The sequence below is a fragment of the Hemitrygon akajei genome, chromosome 5 (genome assembly GCF_048418815.1).
Source record: "Hemitrygon akajei chromosome 5, sHemAka1.3, whole genome shotgun sequence".
Classification (NCBI taxonomy): Eukaryota; Metazoa; Chordata; class Chondrichthyes; order Myliobatiformes; family Dasyatidae; genus Hemitrygon; species Hemitrygon akajei.
Window position 1 is genome coordinate 42,806,154 of NC_133128.1, and position 19,250 is coordinate 42,825,403.

Genomic DNA, 19,250 nt, shown 5'->3' on the forward strand with positions numbered 1-19,250 from the left:
CAGCATTACAATTTTTTCATGCATTGACATTGTATGAATACATTATCGTGACTTCCTATTTCTAACCTTCACATTTGTACCTAAAAAAAAATTGTTCACTTTATTAATGCAAAACTTTTATCACATTCCCTTCCTTAAGAGACCTAACAATGTCACGTGATAGAATGTGCTGAGTTCTAACTCCAGTCTGGCCTGTACAACTTTTCAAAAACAATCTGTCCATTGAGTTATCTATCTTAAAAAAAAACTATCTACAAGCTGTATTCAACATGTTTACATTCTCCTTTAAATAAGGAGACCAATACAGGAGACCAACTCCTGATCATCATTTTCTGAGATTGAGGATGACTTTGACTTTGAGAGTTCTGGGGTGACTAATGTGGTCCTTGCAGCAGACGGGGCAGGTGAGTGGGTGATTTGTGAGGTGATTTGCTCTTTCTGCTGCTTATGCAGTGCGCCTCTGTGGTTGTTAGTATCAATCCATTAGCAATACCAAATGCTGTTCTGCATTTTAAGCTACTGTTGTGTATCAGCGGTTTCCAGGAATCAGTAGGGATGTGACATTTTATCAGGAAAGCTTCACAGCTTGGAATAGAGCCTCTCTCTTGGGAGACTGGTGTGTGTGTGTGTGAGTGATGTGGCTAGTCAAATGTAACTCACTTCATGGTGTTGCTGCACGAGGATGCTCATGTCTTTCCAGTGAATCTGGGGGATTTTGTAGTGGTGGCATTGGTGGTATTTTGCAGTGCACACCTGCCCTCCTTCCATCTGGTACCCCACAGTTGCAGAGGAAAGACCCAAACTTGATAGAACATTGGTTTGAGTGCACTGAGCCAGCCCCCTGGGCTTGGCAATACTCTACACGTCCTCTGGAACTAGAGTACAGCCTTCCTACTTTTGACTTTGATTTCCTCTAACAAAAAAGCAATGTCAATCTGTCAGCTTTCCTAATTACTCACTGTACCTGTACACTCATCTTTTGTAAGTCATGCTCCTATAAACTTGTGCTATCAGCTCTGACTACTTTAAGAATATTCTTTTTATTGGTTCTCACTTCAAAACTTCCCTGCTTTATAAATGATGAATTTTCCTCATTACATTTATAAACGAGAATCAGTGTAAAACTGAATTTGTTAAAACTGAAAATGATTCTTTTTACCTTTTTACAATTTGAAGGTGGGTCTGATTTCCTTTTTCTTGTTTTATTTCCGGAAGTTTTTGTTGTTTGATCTTTCTGGAATGTATTCCTTATTTCATACAACTTCTGCCGTACTTGAGCAGTGTGATGTTTTATTGAAGAATGAACCTGATCACTGAACATTAACGAGAAGTTTGAATGCCTTGTCACTCCACTTCCTCTTATTCTACTTCCCATTGTGATTAAGATTCTTGCTTCTCCCTATCTGAACTCACTGATGAAAACCAGTAGCTTCACTGAAATGAATAATTGAAATAATAACCTTTATGGTTTAATTCCAAAGTTAAATGTATTAGTTTTCTCCCAGCTGAAGTACGACAGGCAGAATATTCTTATGAATCAGCTTTCCTCATTTCAAAAATAAAACTTGCAATAATCCTCTTCCCATGCTACCAACAAAATAAATACCCTTTGCTTTAAAAAACAAACTATGAGCTTGAGCAGAAGTTAATCAGTAAAACATCTCCTCTTTCATCAGTTCTAGGAGAGCGGTGGATGAGACAGAGAATGAAGCTCAAGAGCGCAGGAAGACACGTTGTATATGGGTGACTGGAAGGAAAGGCCTATCTGAGAAAGAAGCTGCAGTGTTGATTGTCCAGGAGGCCAGGAGTCATCTTCAAAAAGATTTGGCTTCAATGGGTATTGAGTGGAACTTCGAGCAGCTGTTGAATTCTAAAAAGCAAGAGGATGCTGAAAGCAATCAGGAGCACGATGATGCTGCCCTTGCAGGTCAAAAAATTGAGTCAGTTGAGAAGAGTCTCGGACCTATGGAAGTTCCATTTTCTGAACCTTTGGAATGCATTGCTGGTAAATCTGAAATAACTTGTGAGAAGAATACAGAAAGCCTCATTTCCAACAGGGGAATTACCAACAAGCAGCTGCCATATAACCTTTCCAAAGAAAATACTTGTACTGTAGTTGATGGGAATTGTAGGGCAACCAGTATGGATCAATCAAATGTCAAACAACATGTTCAGAGTGACATAGTTGAAAGAAATATCATTGTGAGGGACTGTGTTCTGGACAAAAGTAATGATGTGAACCATGAAGAAAAGACTTTTGCAGAAAATGCAGTTCAAACTTCGCACCAAATACAGCTGGAGAATGACTCAAGAAATCTAAAGAATGGAGAATGCATTGTTAATGAGAATAAACCAGACAATTCAAATGTTGTTGGCTTCAAGTCATCTCAACGGAGTTCTCTGACAGGGGGGTTTGATGAGAGTTTTCAATTGGATTCACAAATCGAAAGGATTATAGAACGTGCTGCTGTAGTGTTGGCTCCATTTAAATGCCCACAAGAAGCTGAATGCAGAGTGCAAGTCCAAAATGTGACAGAAATAGATGAGCACTTAGTTAATACTGAAGCAAAAACAGACCTGTCTGATAGTGACACTACAAATGAAAATGAGATAGTTAAAAACAAGCCTGTTGCAAGACAGAAAACTCTACATTTAACACATTCTAACACCACAGCTGGAAAGGAAGTGTCTTCTAATATGGTGAAATCCATAATGGTATCTCCCAAAAGTGTTCTAGCTCCATCCTCTCAAATAGTTCACCCTGTACTGAAAGCCAATGATTTATCTTTAATAGATACTCAATTAGAGAACTTCATACTAGATTATAAGACACCATCTTCTGAAGAACCTGTCCAAGCTGTTCAAATAGTTAACGGTGCAGAGAATAATTCAGGTCCCAGTGGTGTAAAACTCAATTTTCAAGAACTTCTTGGCCATTCCATGACTGATAATGAGAAGACACTGAACATGAGTGACAGTCTATTTGATAGTTTCACCGAACCTCCCCCATATGATGACATGAATGAACTGGAATTTCAACCAGGACAAGAGCTTACACATAAAGCAGACAGGCACACTTCATTTAGTCTGTTTGAAGAAGATGGAATTCAAGATCAAAATGATATGCACACTTCTGAGGGAAGTTTGCATTGGACTGATTTGTCCTTTAATCCCTCAGACTTTAAAGATTTTAGCCCAAATACCTCGAAGGAGTTGCATGTCCTTAATCCAGATGGGAGTACCTCTGATATTGCTGATTGTGTTAGACTACAAGATGAAAAATGGGTGAATGATCAGATAAAGAACAAGTCAAAGGAAAGCATATTAACTAAGGAATTGTCTGTACAGCTGGGGGAAAATAAGATGCCGGATAGCAATACCTGGATGTGGTCAGACACTTCACTTGAGCTAAATTCAGAGATGAAAGATATATTAAATCAACCACCAGCTTCCCCAGGTCTGAGAGGCTCAGGTTCAAATGACCAAACCAACAGAGAAGAAGCAGACCTGAAGAATGATCACTGTTTTGGGCCGCATACAAAATTTGATGGCATTCAGAACCATGCAAAGGAAAGCTCTGATGCTCCAGACCAACAGCATGCTCTGGTGTTGGATCAAACAGTGAAAACCCTTAATCAGGTGGCATTAAATCACAACAAGAAATTGGATGCTTTTAACCAGTCCCCAGTTTTGGAATTGGATGAACAACCAGAATCTAGGTCGGATAGTCGGAATGAAGTTCCTCCAACACCTCCCAATGAACCTGTGACTCCAAAAATCAAAATAGCATTGACTGCTGTGACAAATGAAAAATCAGGAGACAAGTGTAAAAAGCAATCGTTGACTAAAATTACCCCTATTTGCTTGACTCAAAATCCTGTTTTTGAAAAAGCAGAAACAGAAATTTCTCCATCTCATCATGTTGACTGTAGTTATGTGGTAAATTGTAATGCTGATTCTCAAGGTTCTTTCATTGATGAAGAGTTTTTACTTCAACTGTCTCAAGACAATTTAGCATCCCCAGCCAGGCCCTGCAGTGCAGAGGCATTCACCATTATTGATGTGGCGAGTAGCCGAGTTCTTTTCCAGACATTCATAAAGGAATGGAAAAGTAAACAAAGATTTGCACTAGCTGCTGCATGTGAGAAAAAGGAGTGCGTTCTGTCACCTCGCTCAGAGATTGGTGGAAGATTCAAACAAGGTTGGTAAAGCTTCAAAGGAAGTTGTGCATGTGCCATTATACTCTATAGTAGAGGGTAGCTTAGTTGATATCTATAGCCTGAATTAATAGTATAATTTATTTTGTATTAAATTTAAATCAATTGTGTGTCATGTCTCTGTCTATATAAAATTTTTGACTTCTGCTGGGATGGCTTTGTTGAAAAACTACTAATTTCTCTGGTTGGAAGGGACCCTGTTCTGGATTCCAAGTGAATACTTTTTATGCAATCATGCCCTGAATATAAGACATAGGAGCAGAATTAGACCATTCAGTCCATCGAGCCAGGTCCGCCATTCCATCATGGCTGATCCCGGATTCCACTAATCCCATATACCTGCCTTCTCACCATGTCCTTTGATGCCCTGACCGATCAGGAAACAATCAACTTCCAGCTAAATATATGCACAGATTTGGCCTCCACCGCATTCTGTGGCAGAGCATTCCACAGATTTACTACTCTCTGGCTAAAAAATCCCTCCTTACCGCTGTCCTAAAGGGTTGCCCCTCAATTTTGAGGCTGTGCCCTCCAGTTCTGAATACCACCACCAAAGAAAACATCCTCTCCACATCCACCTTATCTAGTTCTTTCAATGCGCAGTAGGTTTCAATGAGATTCTCCCCCCCCCCCAACATTCTTCTAAACTCCAGTGAGTACAGACCCAAAGCTGCCAAATGCTCCTCATACAGTGGTGCTTGAAAGTTTATGAACTCTGTAGAATTTTCTCTATTACTGCATAAATATGATCTAAAATGTGATCAGATCTTCATGTTATTCCTAAAACAAGATAAAGAGAACCCAATTAAATAAATAACACATAAACATTACACTTGTTCATTTATTTATTGAGAAAAATGATCCAATATTACAAATATTTGTTGGAAATGTGTCCACTATAAGAAAAATACTGAACAAGAATGGTGTTCATGAAGGACACCATGGAGGAAACCACTGCTCTCCAAAAAAAAAAATCAGAAGTTTGCAAAAAAAACCACCTGGATACTCTACAATGCTTCTGTTCTGTGGACAAGTGAGACAAAAGTAGAACCTGTTTCCTCAAAACATTGCTATGTTTGGAGGAAAAAGGGCACTGCACACCAACGCCAAAACTTCATCTCAACTGTGAAACATGGTGGAAGGAGCATTATGGTTTGGGGCTGCTTTGCCACCTCAGGGGTGGACAGCTTGCAATTGTTAAGGGAACAATGAATTCAAAATTGTATCACAGACAGACAGACATACTTTATTGATCCTGAGGGAAATTGGGTTTCATTACAGTGGCACCAACCAAGAATAGTGAAGAAATATAGCAATATAAAACCATAAATAATTACATAATAAGTAAATTATTCCAAGTGGAAATAAGTCCAGGACCAGCCTATTGGCTCAGGGTGTCTGACACTCCGAGGGAAGAGTTGTAAAGTTTGATGGTCACAGGCAGGAATGATTTCCTATGATGCTCAGTTGCATCTCGGTGGAATGAGTCTCTGGCTGAACATACTCCCGTGCCTAACCAGTACACGTCAGGGTTAACAGTCTGTCACATGAAGCTTAATAGAAGTTTGATAATACAATAAGACAATGATCCGAAACACAAGAGTAAATCAACAGCAGAATGGTTTAAAAAGAAATAATTCATGTTTTGGAATGCCTGAGTCAAAGCCCTGACCTTAAACCTATAGAAGTGTTGTGGAAGCACCTGAAGCAAGCGGTTCATGCAAGGAAGCCCACCAACATCCTAGAGTTGAAGCAGTTTTGCAAAGAGAAATGTCCTAAAGTTGCCCCAAGCCGATGTGCAGGACTGATCAACCATTACTGGAAATGTTTGGTTGAAGTTATTGCTGGACAAGGGAGTCACACCAGTTACTGAAAGTAAAGGTTCACATAGTTTTTCCAACAAATCCATGTAATATTGGATCATTTTTCTCAATAAATAAATGAACAGGAATAATGTGTTTTTGTGTTAGTTATTTATTTGGGTTCCCTTTATCTAATTTTAAGACTTGTGTGGAGATCTGATCACATTTTAGGTCATATTTATGCAGAAATAGAGAAAATTCAATAGGGTTTACAAACATTCTAGCACCTCTATATGGTAACCCCTTTGTTCCCAGAATCATCCTTGAGAACCTCCTCTGGACTCTCCAATGACAACGCATCCTTTCTGAGATATAGGGCCGAAAACTTGACAATACTCCAAGTGCGGCCTGACTTACAAAGCCCTCAGCGTTATCTCCTTGCTTTTAAATTCTATTCCCCTTGAAATAAATGCCAACATTGCATTTGCCTTCTTTACTACAGACTCAACCTGTAAATTAACCTTCTGTGAGTCTTTCACGAGGAGTCCTAAGTCCCTCTTCACCTCTGATATTTAAATCTTCTCCCGATTTAGATAATGGTCTGCACTATTGTTCCTTACACCAAAATACATTATCATGTATTTCCCAATACTGTATTCTATCTGCCACTTTTTTGCCTGTTCTTCTAATTTGTCTTAAGTCCTGCTGCAATTGCATTGCTTCCTCAGCACTACCTACCCCGCCACCTATCTTCATATCATCTGCAAACTTTGCCACAAAGCCATCATTTCCATTATCCAAATCATTGACAAACTATTTGAAAAGTAGCAGTCCCAATACTGACCCTTGAGGAACCCCATTAGTCCCTGGCAGCCAACCAGAAAAGACCCTTTTATTCCCACAAACTGACTCCCGCCTGTCAGCCATTCCATGTCCAAGCCTGTATCTTTCCTGTAATGTCACAGAATTTTATTTGTTAAGCAGTCTCATGTGTGGCACCTTATCAAATGCCTTCTGAAAATCCAAGTAAATGACATCCACTGCCTCTCCTTTGTCCACCCTGCTTGTTACTTCCTCGAAGAACTCCAACAGATTTGTCATACAAGAAACCATGTTGACTTTGAATTATTTTATCATCAGTTTCCAAGCACCCTGAAACCTCATCCTTAATAATAGACTCCAACACTTTCCCAATCATTGAGGTTAGGCTAACTGGCCTACAATTTTCTTTCTGTTGCCTTCCTCCCTTTTTAAGGAGTGGAGTGACATTTGCAATCTTCCAGTCCTCTGGGACCTGCCAGAATCAACAGATTCTTGAAAGCTCATGATCAATGCATCCATTATATCTTCAGCAACCTCTCTCAGACTCTGGGATGTGGTCCATATGGTCTAGGTGACATCCACCTTAAGACCTTTGAGTTTGCCTAGGACTTTTTCCTTTGTAATAGAAATGGCACTCACTCTTGCTCCCTGACACTCATGGACCTCTGGCACACTACTAGTATCTTCCACAGTGAAGACTGATGCAAAGTACCCTTTAAATTCATCTGTATTTCTTTGTCTCCCATTACTACCTCACCAGCATAATTTTCCAGTGGTCCAATATCAACTTTCACCTCCTTTTCACTCTTTATATAACTGAAAAAAGCTTCAACTTTCCTGCTTTATATCATTGACCAGATTGCCCTCATATTCCATCTTTTCCCTTTTTATAGCTTTTTAAATTGCCTTTTGTTGGATTTACAAAGCTTCTCAATCATCCAATTTCTCACTCACTTTTGCTACCTTATATGTCCTTTCCTTAGCTTTTATGCAGCCTTTAACTTCCTTTGTCAGTCAGAGTTGCCATTTGAGGACAACTTCTTCTGTAGGACATTTCTATCCTGCACCTTGTGAACTATTCCCAGAAACTTCAGTTATCTCTGCTCTGCCGTCATCCCTGCCAGTATCCTCCTCCAATCCACCTGGGCAAAGTCCTCTCTCATGCCTCAGTAATTCCCTTTATTCCATTGCAATACTGACAGATGTGATTTATGCTTCTCCCTCTCAAATTGCAGTATGAATTCAATCATATTGTGATCACTGCCTCCTAAGGGTTCCTTTACATTAAACTCCCTAATAAGATCTGGGTTATTACACAACACCTAACCTTAAAAGAGCATCCACTAAAGAGATATGTTGGTGAAGTAGCATCTAAATTACCCAGCAGTTAATGCAGAGAGTTGAACGAATGGTCTGGAGCCAGAGTTCAATTCCCAGTTGTGTAAATTAAATTCAATTGATAGTCTGGAATTAAACAAAAGTGAGTAATTTCTAACAATGAAATTACATATATCATCAAGTTCAGCAGTGGTTTCAAGGGAGGAAATTTACGATCCTTGGTGATTTTGGTATTTATGTAACTTCAGATTGACCAACGTGGTTGACTCTTACATACTTTCAAAGTTACACAACATCCTGACATAGAAATATTTTGCTGTTTATTCATTGTTGCTGGGACCAAATCTGATACTTCCTAATTGCATTTAAGAAGTATCTTCTTCAGAAGGACTGCAGTAGTTCAAGGTGTGGGTTACTGCAATCTTTTCAAACAACTTGGGATGGGTAATAAACAAAGGCCTTTCCAGTAATTGGCAGTTAAAGATGATGAGTATTTTTTGGGAAAACATGACATTTCCTTATTTTTCTCATCCTGTGACAACCATGGTTACCCATAGAATGCCAACATAGTGGCAAATTTAAGTTTGTTTTGTGGGGACTAGAATCCGTTAACCCAACTCACTCAAATTCAGATCCTTTTGCCAGATGGGTTTCACCTCTCTGCATATCTAAGCTGATGTTATGTTGGGCTTGTGTCCAAATCCTCACACAATTTACCCCTGAGTAATTTTAAAAAAAGGTTTGAAATCTAGTGTTTTATTTGGAGAAGGATTTGCAAATGTGAAACAGATTCAACTCTTGATTGCAAATGTCAGCTGTCCTTAAACTCTCAACCAACCATGCAAACTCTGGTTGTTTTCTATTTGGAGTAAAACGTTAACTCTGGTATTTTATTTTTGAGAATTAAGTATGTTCTTATGGGTGGAAGTTTATTTATTTGACTTTTCTAATCCCTTCATCTATTTTCTAGCCCAGACTACAAAGATCCAAGCCAAAGCCAATGGCTTAGAAGTGAGCAGTCACAAAGACCTTATATTGATTGGATTGTGTGTATCTTGGGGAGGGAAGGATGCTTATTACATCTCCTTTCAGGATGGTCAGCAAAGCACTGGTAAGAAAAGCTTAATTCTGTGAATATCAGACCCAAAGATCCATCCTTCTGAACTAACTGTTTGGAGTTTCATCTCCCTCAGCAAACAACTTTAACTGAATTAGGTGGAGGACTTGAATGTAACTTATGATCATGTGCACAAACGTATTTATATTTAACATATTTGTTGTCATGCAACTTCCTGTGGGAAATATTTGCGGTTATTGCCCATCTTTAACTCATTTTATATTTTTAAAGGAGACTTAAGCAACAGTTTGGCTCCTCCACCTCTAGACCCTGATCTCTCTGTGAAAGAGCGGCTTCTCCACGTACGTTCATGCTTGGAGCAAGGTGGAGTTACTGAAGAACGACGTTCAGTTATTATGTATGACTTTAAGCAACACTATAAGATTCTCCTTCATGCCTGCAGCATCTCCATGGAAGGCAATTATGAAGATCCAAAGGTAGTAATTGCATTTTGCTGAAACCCTGAGTCACTTTTGAGGAATTACTTAAACTTGAACTATTGCTTGCCATTTTGGAAAAAAAAACTTGTGGTAAATTTGTGTTGTGTTTAGGTTGCATGTTGGCTGCTGGATCCTGGTTCCAAAGAGAGGACCCTTCATAACATGGTGACCAACTTTCTCCCCCAGCAACTTGCATTGTTAGAAGGAGTGAAAACAAGTCAAGGCATTCAGAGTCTTGGGCTGGATGTACAAGCAGATGTCTCAGGCCGTCACAGAGCCTCCATCGAGTCTGTGTTGGTCTTTAATGTAATGAATCAACTTAATATTCTACTTCAGAAAGAAAATCTGCAAGGTAGATCTGCAGGTTTTGTTGCAAATATAAACCGGTAGATAGATGATTTGAGTTATTGTGCATCTTAGTTTTTTTACATGTATCCTTTAGGATGGATAGGGTTTGTTTAGGATGGATTTGAACAACCTGAAAGGCACGGGATAAAAATTTGTCTGAATGAGATCTGCACTCTATATGTGCAATGATCATAGAGTCATACAGCATGGAAATGAGTCCTTCACTCAACTGGTCCCATGCTGACTAAGATTCACATCTAAGCTGGTCCATTTGCATTCTATAGGCATGAGTGTATATTTGTTGACGCTGGATGTCTTGTGTCTGTGCAATACAAAATATTCAAAGATTTCATTTGAATTCTTCATGATCTAAATGCAAATGATGTATTAGTCATTCTTTTTAACAATGATTTTTTAATTTTTTAAATTAAAAATCAAAATCTACATGAGATCTGCCCCTCGTCACTTTCCCACCAGAGTGTAGGCAATTCCATCAATAAACACTTGTGGAAGTGGTGGGGAGGGGATTGCAGCTAGGTGAGGAAGGAGCTCCCATCCCCTCCCCCCAGTGTTAGGCTTTACTGACATGTTACTTTCTCTACTCTGTTACAGACGTGTTTTGCAATGTTGAAATGAAGACCCAATATTGTCTGGCATTGCTGGAGATGAACGGGATAGGATTCAGTACTGCTGAGTGTGAGAGCCAGAAATACATAATGCAGGCTAAACTTGCAGACATTGAAGAACAAGCTTATCGGCTAGTGGGACACAGTTTCTCTCTGACCTGTCCAGATGACATTGCAAAGGTAAGATTGTAACATGTATCTACAGACTTCTCTATTTGACTCGGATTGAGTTTTAAACCTTCTCACTTAAAATGTTATCATTTCAGACTGACTATTTTTTCCGTATTGGCTGTAGGCTAATTATTCAAATGCTACGATTTTTTTAGCATTAGGTTTACGTCCCAATGCTTTAGGCAAAAAAAGTTTGCTTTCATATCTCTGTTGAAACTGAATATTGAAGGAAAGATTAGATTTGCTGCCCTGCTGTTGAGGAATTTTGAGGAATTCCTGTAACCTTTGTGTTGAATATGCTACTAGGTAGGAAATTTCAGGATTTTCAATCACTGACAATCAAGCATTGGATGTATACTTCCAGCTGAGGGTATGGTAAAGAACATGTGGGAACAGGTAAAGATATTTAGATCTTTAAATTTAGCCATTTTCTGGACCGAAACTAACCATTTTCAACCATTCAGTGAAATAGTGGCTAATAGAACATTGAACATAGAACAACAGAGCAAAGTACAGGCTCTTTGGCCCATGATGATGAACTGACTTTTTACCTACCCTGAGATTCATCTAACCCTTCTCCCTCACAAGTCCTCCATTTTTCTTTCATCCTTATGACAGTCTAAGGAGTCTGTTAAGTATTCCTAATGTATTTGTCGACACCACCGTCCCTGGCAGTGCTTTTCATGCTCTTACCACACTCTGTGTACGTATTTTTAAAAAAACTTTTCTCTGACATCACCCCACCATACTTTCCTCCAAACACCTTAAAATTATGCCTTCTTATATTAAGCATAGCACCCTGGGGAAAAAGGGTCTGGCTGTCCACTCCAACTATGCTTTTTATCATCTTGTACACCTCTATCAAGTCCATAAGACATAGGAGCAGAATTAGGCCATTCAGCCCTTCGAGTCTGCTCCACCATTCCATCATTTGATCCCGGATCCCACTCAAACCCATACACCTGCCGCCTTGTCATATCCTTTGATGCCCTGACAGATCAGGAAACAATCAACTTCCGCCTTAAATATACCCACGGGCTTGGCCTCCATCGCAGTCTGTGGCAGAGCATTCCACAGATTTGCTACTCTCTGGCTGAAAAAACATTCCTCTTTACTTCTGTTCTAAAGGGTCACCCCTCAATTTTGAGGCTGTGCCCTCTAGTTCTGGATGCCCCCACCAGAGGAAACATCCTCTCCACATCCACCCTATCTAGTTCTTTCAACTTTTGGTAGGTTTCAAAGAGACCCCCCGCATTCTTCTAAATTCCAGTGAATACAGGCCCAAAGCTGCCAAACGCTCCTCATATGTTAACCCCTTCATTCCCAGAATCATCCTCGTGAACCTCTGGACTCTCCAATGACAACACATCCTTCCTGAGTTACGAGGCCCAAAACTGTTGACAGTACTCTAAGTGCAGTCTGACTAGTGTCTTATAAAGGCTCAACATTATCTCCTTGTTTTTATATTTTATTCCCCTTGAAATAAATGCCAACATTGCATTTGCTTTCATTACCACAGACTCAACCTGTAAATTAACCTCTAATGTTTGAATTTTCTCCCCATTTAGATAATAGTCCACACTATTGTTCCTTTTACCAAAATATATTATCATACATTTCCCAATGCTGTATTCCATCTGCCACTTTTTTGCCCATTCTTCTAATTTGTCTTAAGTCCTGCTGCAGTCATATTGCTTCCTTGGCACTACCTACCCCTCCACCTATTTTCATATCATTCGCAAACTTTGCCACAAAACTATCAATTCCATTATCCAAATCATTGACAAACAATGTGAAAAGCAGTGGCCCCAGTACTGACCCCTGAGGAACACCACTAGTCACTGGCAGCCAACCAGTTAAGGCCCCTCTTATTCCCACTCACTGCCCCTTGCCTGTCAGCCAATACGCTATCCATGCCAATATCTTTCCTGTAATGTCATAAGATTTTATCTTGTTACGCACCTCTCATCCTCCTTCACTCTTAAGAGAGAAGCCCAAGCTTGCTTTACCTTTCCACACATGACATGTTCTCTAATCCAGGCAGCATCTTGGTAAATCTCTACTGCACCCTCTCTAAAGCTTTCACATCTAGCACTGATCATAATACTTCAAGTGAGGTCTAACTACAGTTGCAACATTGCACATTTCTCACATGTCACCATTAACCCATGACCTCTGGTTGTATTCCTGCCCAACCTCAGTGGAAAAAGCCTACTTGCATTTACTCTATCTATAACCCTACATAACTTTATATACCTCTATCAAATCTCTTCTCAATCTTTTATGTTCTAAATAATGCAGTCCTACCCTATTCAATCTTTCCTTACACATGTTCTCCAGACCTGGCAACATCTTTGTAAATTTTCTGCGTATTCTTTCAAACTTGTTCACATCTTTCCCATAGATAGGTGACCAAAACTGTAGACAATACTCCAGATTGGGCCTCACCAGCACCTTGTACAATTTCAACATAACATCCCATCTCCTGTACTCAGTACATTGATCTATGTAGGCCTAAGTGCCAAAAGCTTCTTTATGACCCTATCTAACTCTGATGCCAGTTTAAATGAATTATGGACGTATATTCCCAGATCCCTTTGTCCTACCACACACCTCAGTGTTGTACCGTTCATTCGTTAGTCCTACTCAAGTGCAAAAGGCTTGCACTTGTCTGCATTAAATGTCATCTGCCATTTTTCAGCCCATTTCTCCAGCTGATGCAGATCCCTCTGCAAGCTTCCTCACTGTCCGCTATACCCCTAATCTTGGTGTCATCTGCAAACTTGTTGATCAGTTAACCACATTATCATCCCAGTCTGATATAGATGACAAACAACGAAGGACCCAGCACCGATCTCTGCAGCACACCACTAGTCACCGGCCTCCAGAGAGGCAGCCATCTACTACCATCTCTGGCTTCTTCCACAAAACCAATGTCTTATCCAATTCACTACCTCATCCTGAATGACAAGCAACTGAAACTTCTTGACCAGCCTTCTATGCGTGACCTTGTCAAATTCCGTACTAAAGTCCATGTAGACAACATCCACTGCCTTGCCTTCATCCACTTTCCTGGTGACTTCCTTGAAAAACGATCAGATTAGTCAGACATGACCGACCATGCACGAAGCCCTGCTGACTATCCTTACACCTCTGGTCCCTTAGGGTGCCTTCCAGTAACTCTCCCACAACTGATGTTAGACTCACCCGCCTATAATTTCCTGGTTTATATTTACAGCAGCTTTTAAATAGTGGTAGAACATTGGCTGTCCTCCATTTAGGTATCTCTCTTGTCACTAAAGATCTTTTAATTATCTCTGCTAAGCCCAGCAATTTCTGCACTTGCCTCCCGTAGGGTCCAAGGGAACAGTTTGTCAGGCCCTGGGGATTTATCCACTCTGATTTGCCATAGGATAGCAAACACCTCCTCCTCTGTAATCAGTACAAGGTCTATGAAGTTGATGCCGCCTTGCCTCATTTCTATAGACTCTGTGTCCATCTCCTGAGTAAATACAGATGCAAAGAATTCATTTGAGATCTCCCCCATCTGTTCCGGCTTCACACATGGATTACCATTCTGGTCTTCGAAAAGACCAATTTTGTCCCTTGCAATCCTTTTGCTCTGAACATTTCTGTAGAATCCCTTGGGATTCTCCTTCACCTTGTCTACTAGAGCAACTTCATGCCTTCTTTTAACCCTCCTGATTACATTCTGACATGTTCTCTTGCATTTTTTGAACTCCATAAGCTCTTCATTTATTCCTCCTTGCTATGATTTTTTTCCCCCTCTTCTCCAGGGCCTCAGTATCTCTTAAAAACCAAGGTTCCCTACACTTATCTTTACCTTTTATTCTGACAGGCATATATAAGCTTTGCACCCTCAAAATTTCATTTTTGAAGGCCTCCCACTTCCTAAGTGCGCCTTTGCTAGAAAACAACCTGTTCCAATCCACTCTTGCCTGATCATTTCTATTACCATCAAAATTGGCCTTTCTCCAGTTTAAAATCTTAACCTACGGATCAGACCTATCTTTTTACATATTTACTTTCAAATGTGTCTTGAAAACTTTAAATTTCCCTTTTGATTTTTGAATTCCAGGCAAGTTCCAATTGATGTATCCGTGAGAATAATTTAAAAAAGCAATTTATGTCTACAGTATTTAGGTTACTTCCCATCACCTTTTGGGCACTAGGACAACTGTACTTCACTCATTAGTGACCTGCAAAATGTTCTGACTGAAAGGAATTTTCTTGGTTATTTTATTATCTTTGACCCTGATCAAGTATCCTGGCACTTTAGTCTCTTGATCTCTCTAAATACTGATACAAAGTTACTTTTATCAGAGTGATTTTTATTGTTCATAAACTCGCTTACTTTCCTATTTGATGCTAGTTTTGAAATTCTTTTGAGATTTTGTTTTTTCACTTTTACTTTTGACTCCTGCCATTTGCCAGGCTCTGTGTTGAATTTTGGAGGGAAATAAACAGACAACAGTTTGGGCTGAGACCCTTGGCCCAAAACATCGACTGTTTATTCCCCTTCATAGATGCTGTCTGACTTGCTGAGTTCCTCCAGCATTTTGTGTGTTGCTGCAGGTTTCCAGCATCTGCAGAATCTCTTGTGTGTCTGTGTAGATTTTACCTTTCCTGGATATCTTTTTAAATTTTGTATTGCTCCTTTGCCAAGACCAATCACGGGCCCATGATCGCCTATGTCATACGAAATGGCACGCACCGATAATGATTGCTCCTTACACCTTTAATCAGCAATAATTCATTAGTAAATGGATGCTGTGCCCTTGGGTGTTTAAACTGGTTCTATGTCACATTGTTCTGTTTTGAACCTCCCATTGAACCTGTGTCATTTTACTTTTGAACAGGTTTACCAATTTTTATTTGGGTTTCTTTCCTATAGCATAGCAAGTAGTGATGTCTAAATCCAGGCTTTTGTGAAGTTTTGTATTTCTCTGCTTTGAACTTAACAATTTTTGATATATTTTGACTAAATGATCATGCACGGTTGGACTGTTAAATAAATTTAGCCATGATTGATGCTGCTGCTGTCTTTGGATTTAGGAGCTCCTTGCAAGTTGCTGAACTATATTTTGAAATTGCTTTTGGAAATCAAGAGATGAGATGCTCATCATAGGAAGCCCAGCTTCAGACAGGCTTTGATGTCTCCAGATGGGGTTTACTGATTTTAATACAGTCAAATATCAAGAGGATGTAGTTGGAGTTTATTTTTGGAGATGGCTATTACCTGCCACGTTCCTGGCACGATAATTTCAATCAGTAGTTCAAGCTGAACACTTTCTAGTTTTAGTACATGAAAAACCATGGTGTTATCTGTGTAGCAGCAGTCAGCAAGAAACATCCTTATGATGGAATGAACATCATTGCTGAGGGAACTGCAGACGGCCGTTCTTAAAACACTGTCTTGAGAAACTCTTGTCACTGATACTGATACCCTTCAAGAACAATTTGTAGGCAGGACCCTAGTCAGTGAAAGATCTGTTCCTTACTCTTACTAACTTGTTTTCTTTCAGTTCTTCAGTGCCAAATTTGTTCTAACATTGTTGGACAATCACTCTCACCTCACCCCATGTAATGAGAGAGCTAAAATAAACAGAACTTATTGCTTGGAATGGAGTTGCCCATTCACCTTCTTGTAATGAACAAGTGTGGTCGTTAAAGAGATAAAGTACAGCGTAAGGTCTTGATTTTATGATCCATGGAATGTTGAAGTATAAAGATGTACCGTAAGTCATTAAGAATATGTGGTAACGTAGTTACTTCAAAGATGAGCATTTCAGTTGGTAAAGTCTAGAATGATAAGTTTTTGGAAACAAGAAAGACTACTTCAGTAGCAACATTGGGTCCTCCCTATACATCTATCATAAAGAAACAATTTTAGAGTTGAAGCTAACTGATATGTGGTTTGACCAATGTTTGATAAATCTGGGGTGTAGTCCATCTATTACATTTGAATAGACAGAATACTCCTAATGTGGGCAAATGCAAAAAATATCGATGGCCACAATGGACAAGGTGAGCCAAAGGTCCTTTTCTGTGTTGTTTGACCTTTACTCTAAAACAAGTACAGTGGTCCACTTCTAAAACCTCCTAACATTTTGACTGTTCTCTGATTTACTTAATGTTCTAGGTTCTGTTTTTGGAGCTCAAACTTCCTCCCAATGGAGATACCAACACCAAAGGTAAGAGGACTCTTGGCTCTACAAGGAGGACTGCACCACTAGGAGGATGTGTCAGGCTGTCCAAACAATTCAGCACCAATAAGGTAATTGCCTAGTCATTGTTCTGATCTTGGTGCATTTTGATTACTGAAAAGAATAACTAGGAAATGATTGGCAAATGGGAGTCTGAATATTTGGAAGATGAAATGTGTAAGTAGTGGAAACTGTTCTGAATACCTTATTAGGAAGCGTTTAACAGAAAGGACACATAAAAGTGGGCTAAAGAATAGTAGATGGAACTTAGCTCAGACAAGTGCAAAGGGGTGCATTAAGGGAAATTAAGCCATGGGGAGTGTCGCTCAACAACAATCTCAGTACAAGTACAATAGATTGCTGAAAGCAATGACGCAGGTAGACTATGTAGTGAAGAAGGCACATGACAAGCGTCCCTTCAACGGACAAGGCACTGAGTACAGGAGCTGGGACATCATGTTACATCTACACAAGACTGGAGGGACTAGATCTGGAATGTTGTGTGCAGTTTTTGCCTTATTCTAACAAGGCTGTGATGAAGCTGGAGAGGAGGCAGAAAAGGTTCATGGGGATGTTGCTCGGACTGGACGATTTGAGTTATAAGTTGAGACTGGATATGCTGGGGTTGAAACAACAACACACACAAAATGCAGGAGGGTCCTAACGAAGGGTCTCGGCCCGAAACGTCGACAGCGCTTCTCCCTATAGATGCTGCCTGGCCTGCTGTGTTCCACCAGCATTTTGTGTGTGTTGTTGTTTGAATTTCCAGCATCTGCAGATTTCCTCGTGTATGCTGGGATTGATTTTGTTTGAGTGAAAGAGACTGAAGGGAGATCTTATAGAGGTTTAGAAAATTATTAGATGGGTGGTCACTTCTTTTCCCTAGGGCAGTCCAAACCTAGAGGACCCTGGTTTAAAGTGACAGGGGAAATATTTAAAGGAGAACTGTGGGGCATGTTTTTCCACAAAAAGTGTGGTGGGTATATGGAAAGAGTATCAGAGGAGGTGGCAGATGATAATTTAATAAGCAGTGTTTCAAAGATATTTGGACAGATGGGCAGATACAGTAGTGCTAGAAAATTAGTGAACCCTGTAAAATTTTCTCTACTTTTGCATAAATAGGACATAAAATGTGATCCAATCTTCTTGCAAGTGCTACAACTAGATAAGGATTACCCAATTAAATAAATAACATAAAAACATTGCTCTTGTTAATTTACTTATTGAGAAAAATGAACCAATATTCCATGTATTTGTTGAAAAAAGTGTGAACTTGGGATAATGCTTTCTACAAAAGCTATTTGGAGTTAGGTGTTCCAATCAATGAGTCGAGATTGGAGGCGTGGGTTGTAGAGGTGCCCTGCCCTATTAAAAAAAAGACACACAAAGTTAGGTTACTGACAGAGCCTGCACTGCTCAAGAAAGATCTGTTTATGTGAACCATGCGTTGATGAAAACAACTTCCAGAGGACTTTAGAAGAAGAATTGTAAAGATGCATGAAGCTGGAAAAGGCTACAGAAGCATTTCTAAAGATCTGAGTGTTCATCAGTTCACAGTAAGAAAAGTTGTTTACAAATGGAGGGAACTCAGTACTGTTGCTACTCTGCCTAGGAGTGGGCATCCTGAAATGATCACGCCAAGAGTACAATGTGCAATGCGGAAAGAGGTGAAAAAGAACCCAAGGGTAACAGCAAAAGACCTGCAAAAATCACTAGAACTGTGTCCACTATAAGAAAAACACTGAACAAGAAAAGTGTTCATGGAAGGACACCATGGTCTCCAAAGAAAAAATATTGCTGTATGTCTCAAGTTTGCAAAAAGGGCACTGCACACCAATACCAAAACTTCATCCCAACTGTGAAGCATGGTGGAAGGAGCATCATTGCTTGGAGCTGCTTTGCTGCCTCAGGGCCTGAACAGCTTGCAATTGTTGAGGGAACAAAAAATTCAAAATTGTATTAAGACATTTTATAGGAGAATGTCAGGGTAGCAGTCCATCACCTGAAACTTAATTGAAATTGGATAATGCAACAAGACAGTGATCTGAAAGACAAGTGTAAGTCAACAATAGAATGGTTTAAAAATAAGAAAATTCATGTTTTGGAATGGCCAAGTCAAAGTCTTGACCTTAATCATATAGA

General features: G+C 39.7%; 1 protein-coding gene across 1 annotated transcript in view; it reads left to right on the forward strand.

Moving 5' to 3' along the window:
• Nucleotides 1-19,250, forward strand: part of polq (polymerase (DNA directed), theta) — a 90,091-nt gene that overhangs the window by 48,306 nt on the left and 22,535 nt on the right. The window contains exons 18-23 of the mRNA XM_073045357.1: nt 1,677-4,201; nt 9,150-9,290; nt 9,528-9,733; nt 9,848-10,088; nt 10,697-10,890; nt 17,045-17,179. Of these exons, the coding sequence (XP_072901458.1) occupies nt 1,677-4,201; nt 9,150-9,290; nt 9,528-9,733; nt 9,848-10,088; nt 10,697-10,890; nt 17,045-17,179 (3,442 nt within the window). The remainder of the gene's footprint in view (nt 1-1,676; nt 4,202-9,149; nt 9,291-9,527; nt 9,734-9,847; nt 10,089-10,696; nt 10,891-17,044; nt 17,180-19,250) is intronic.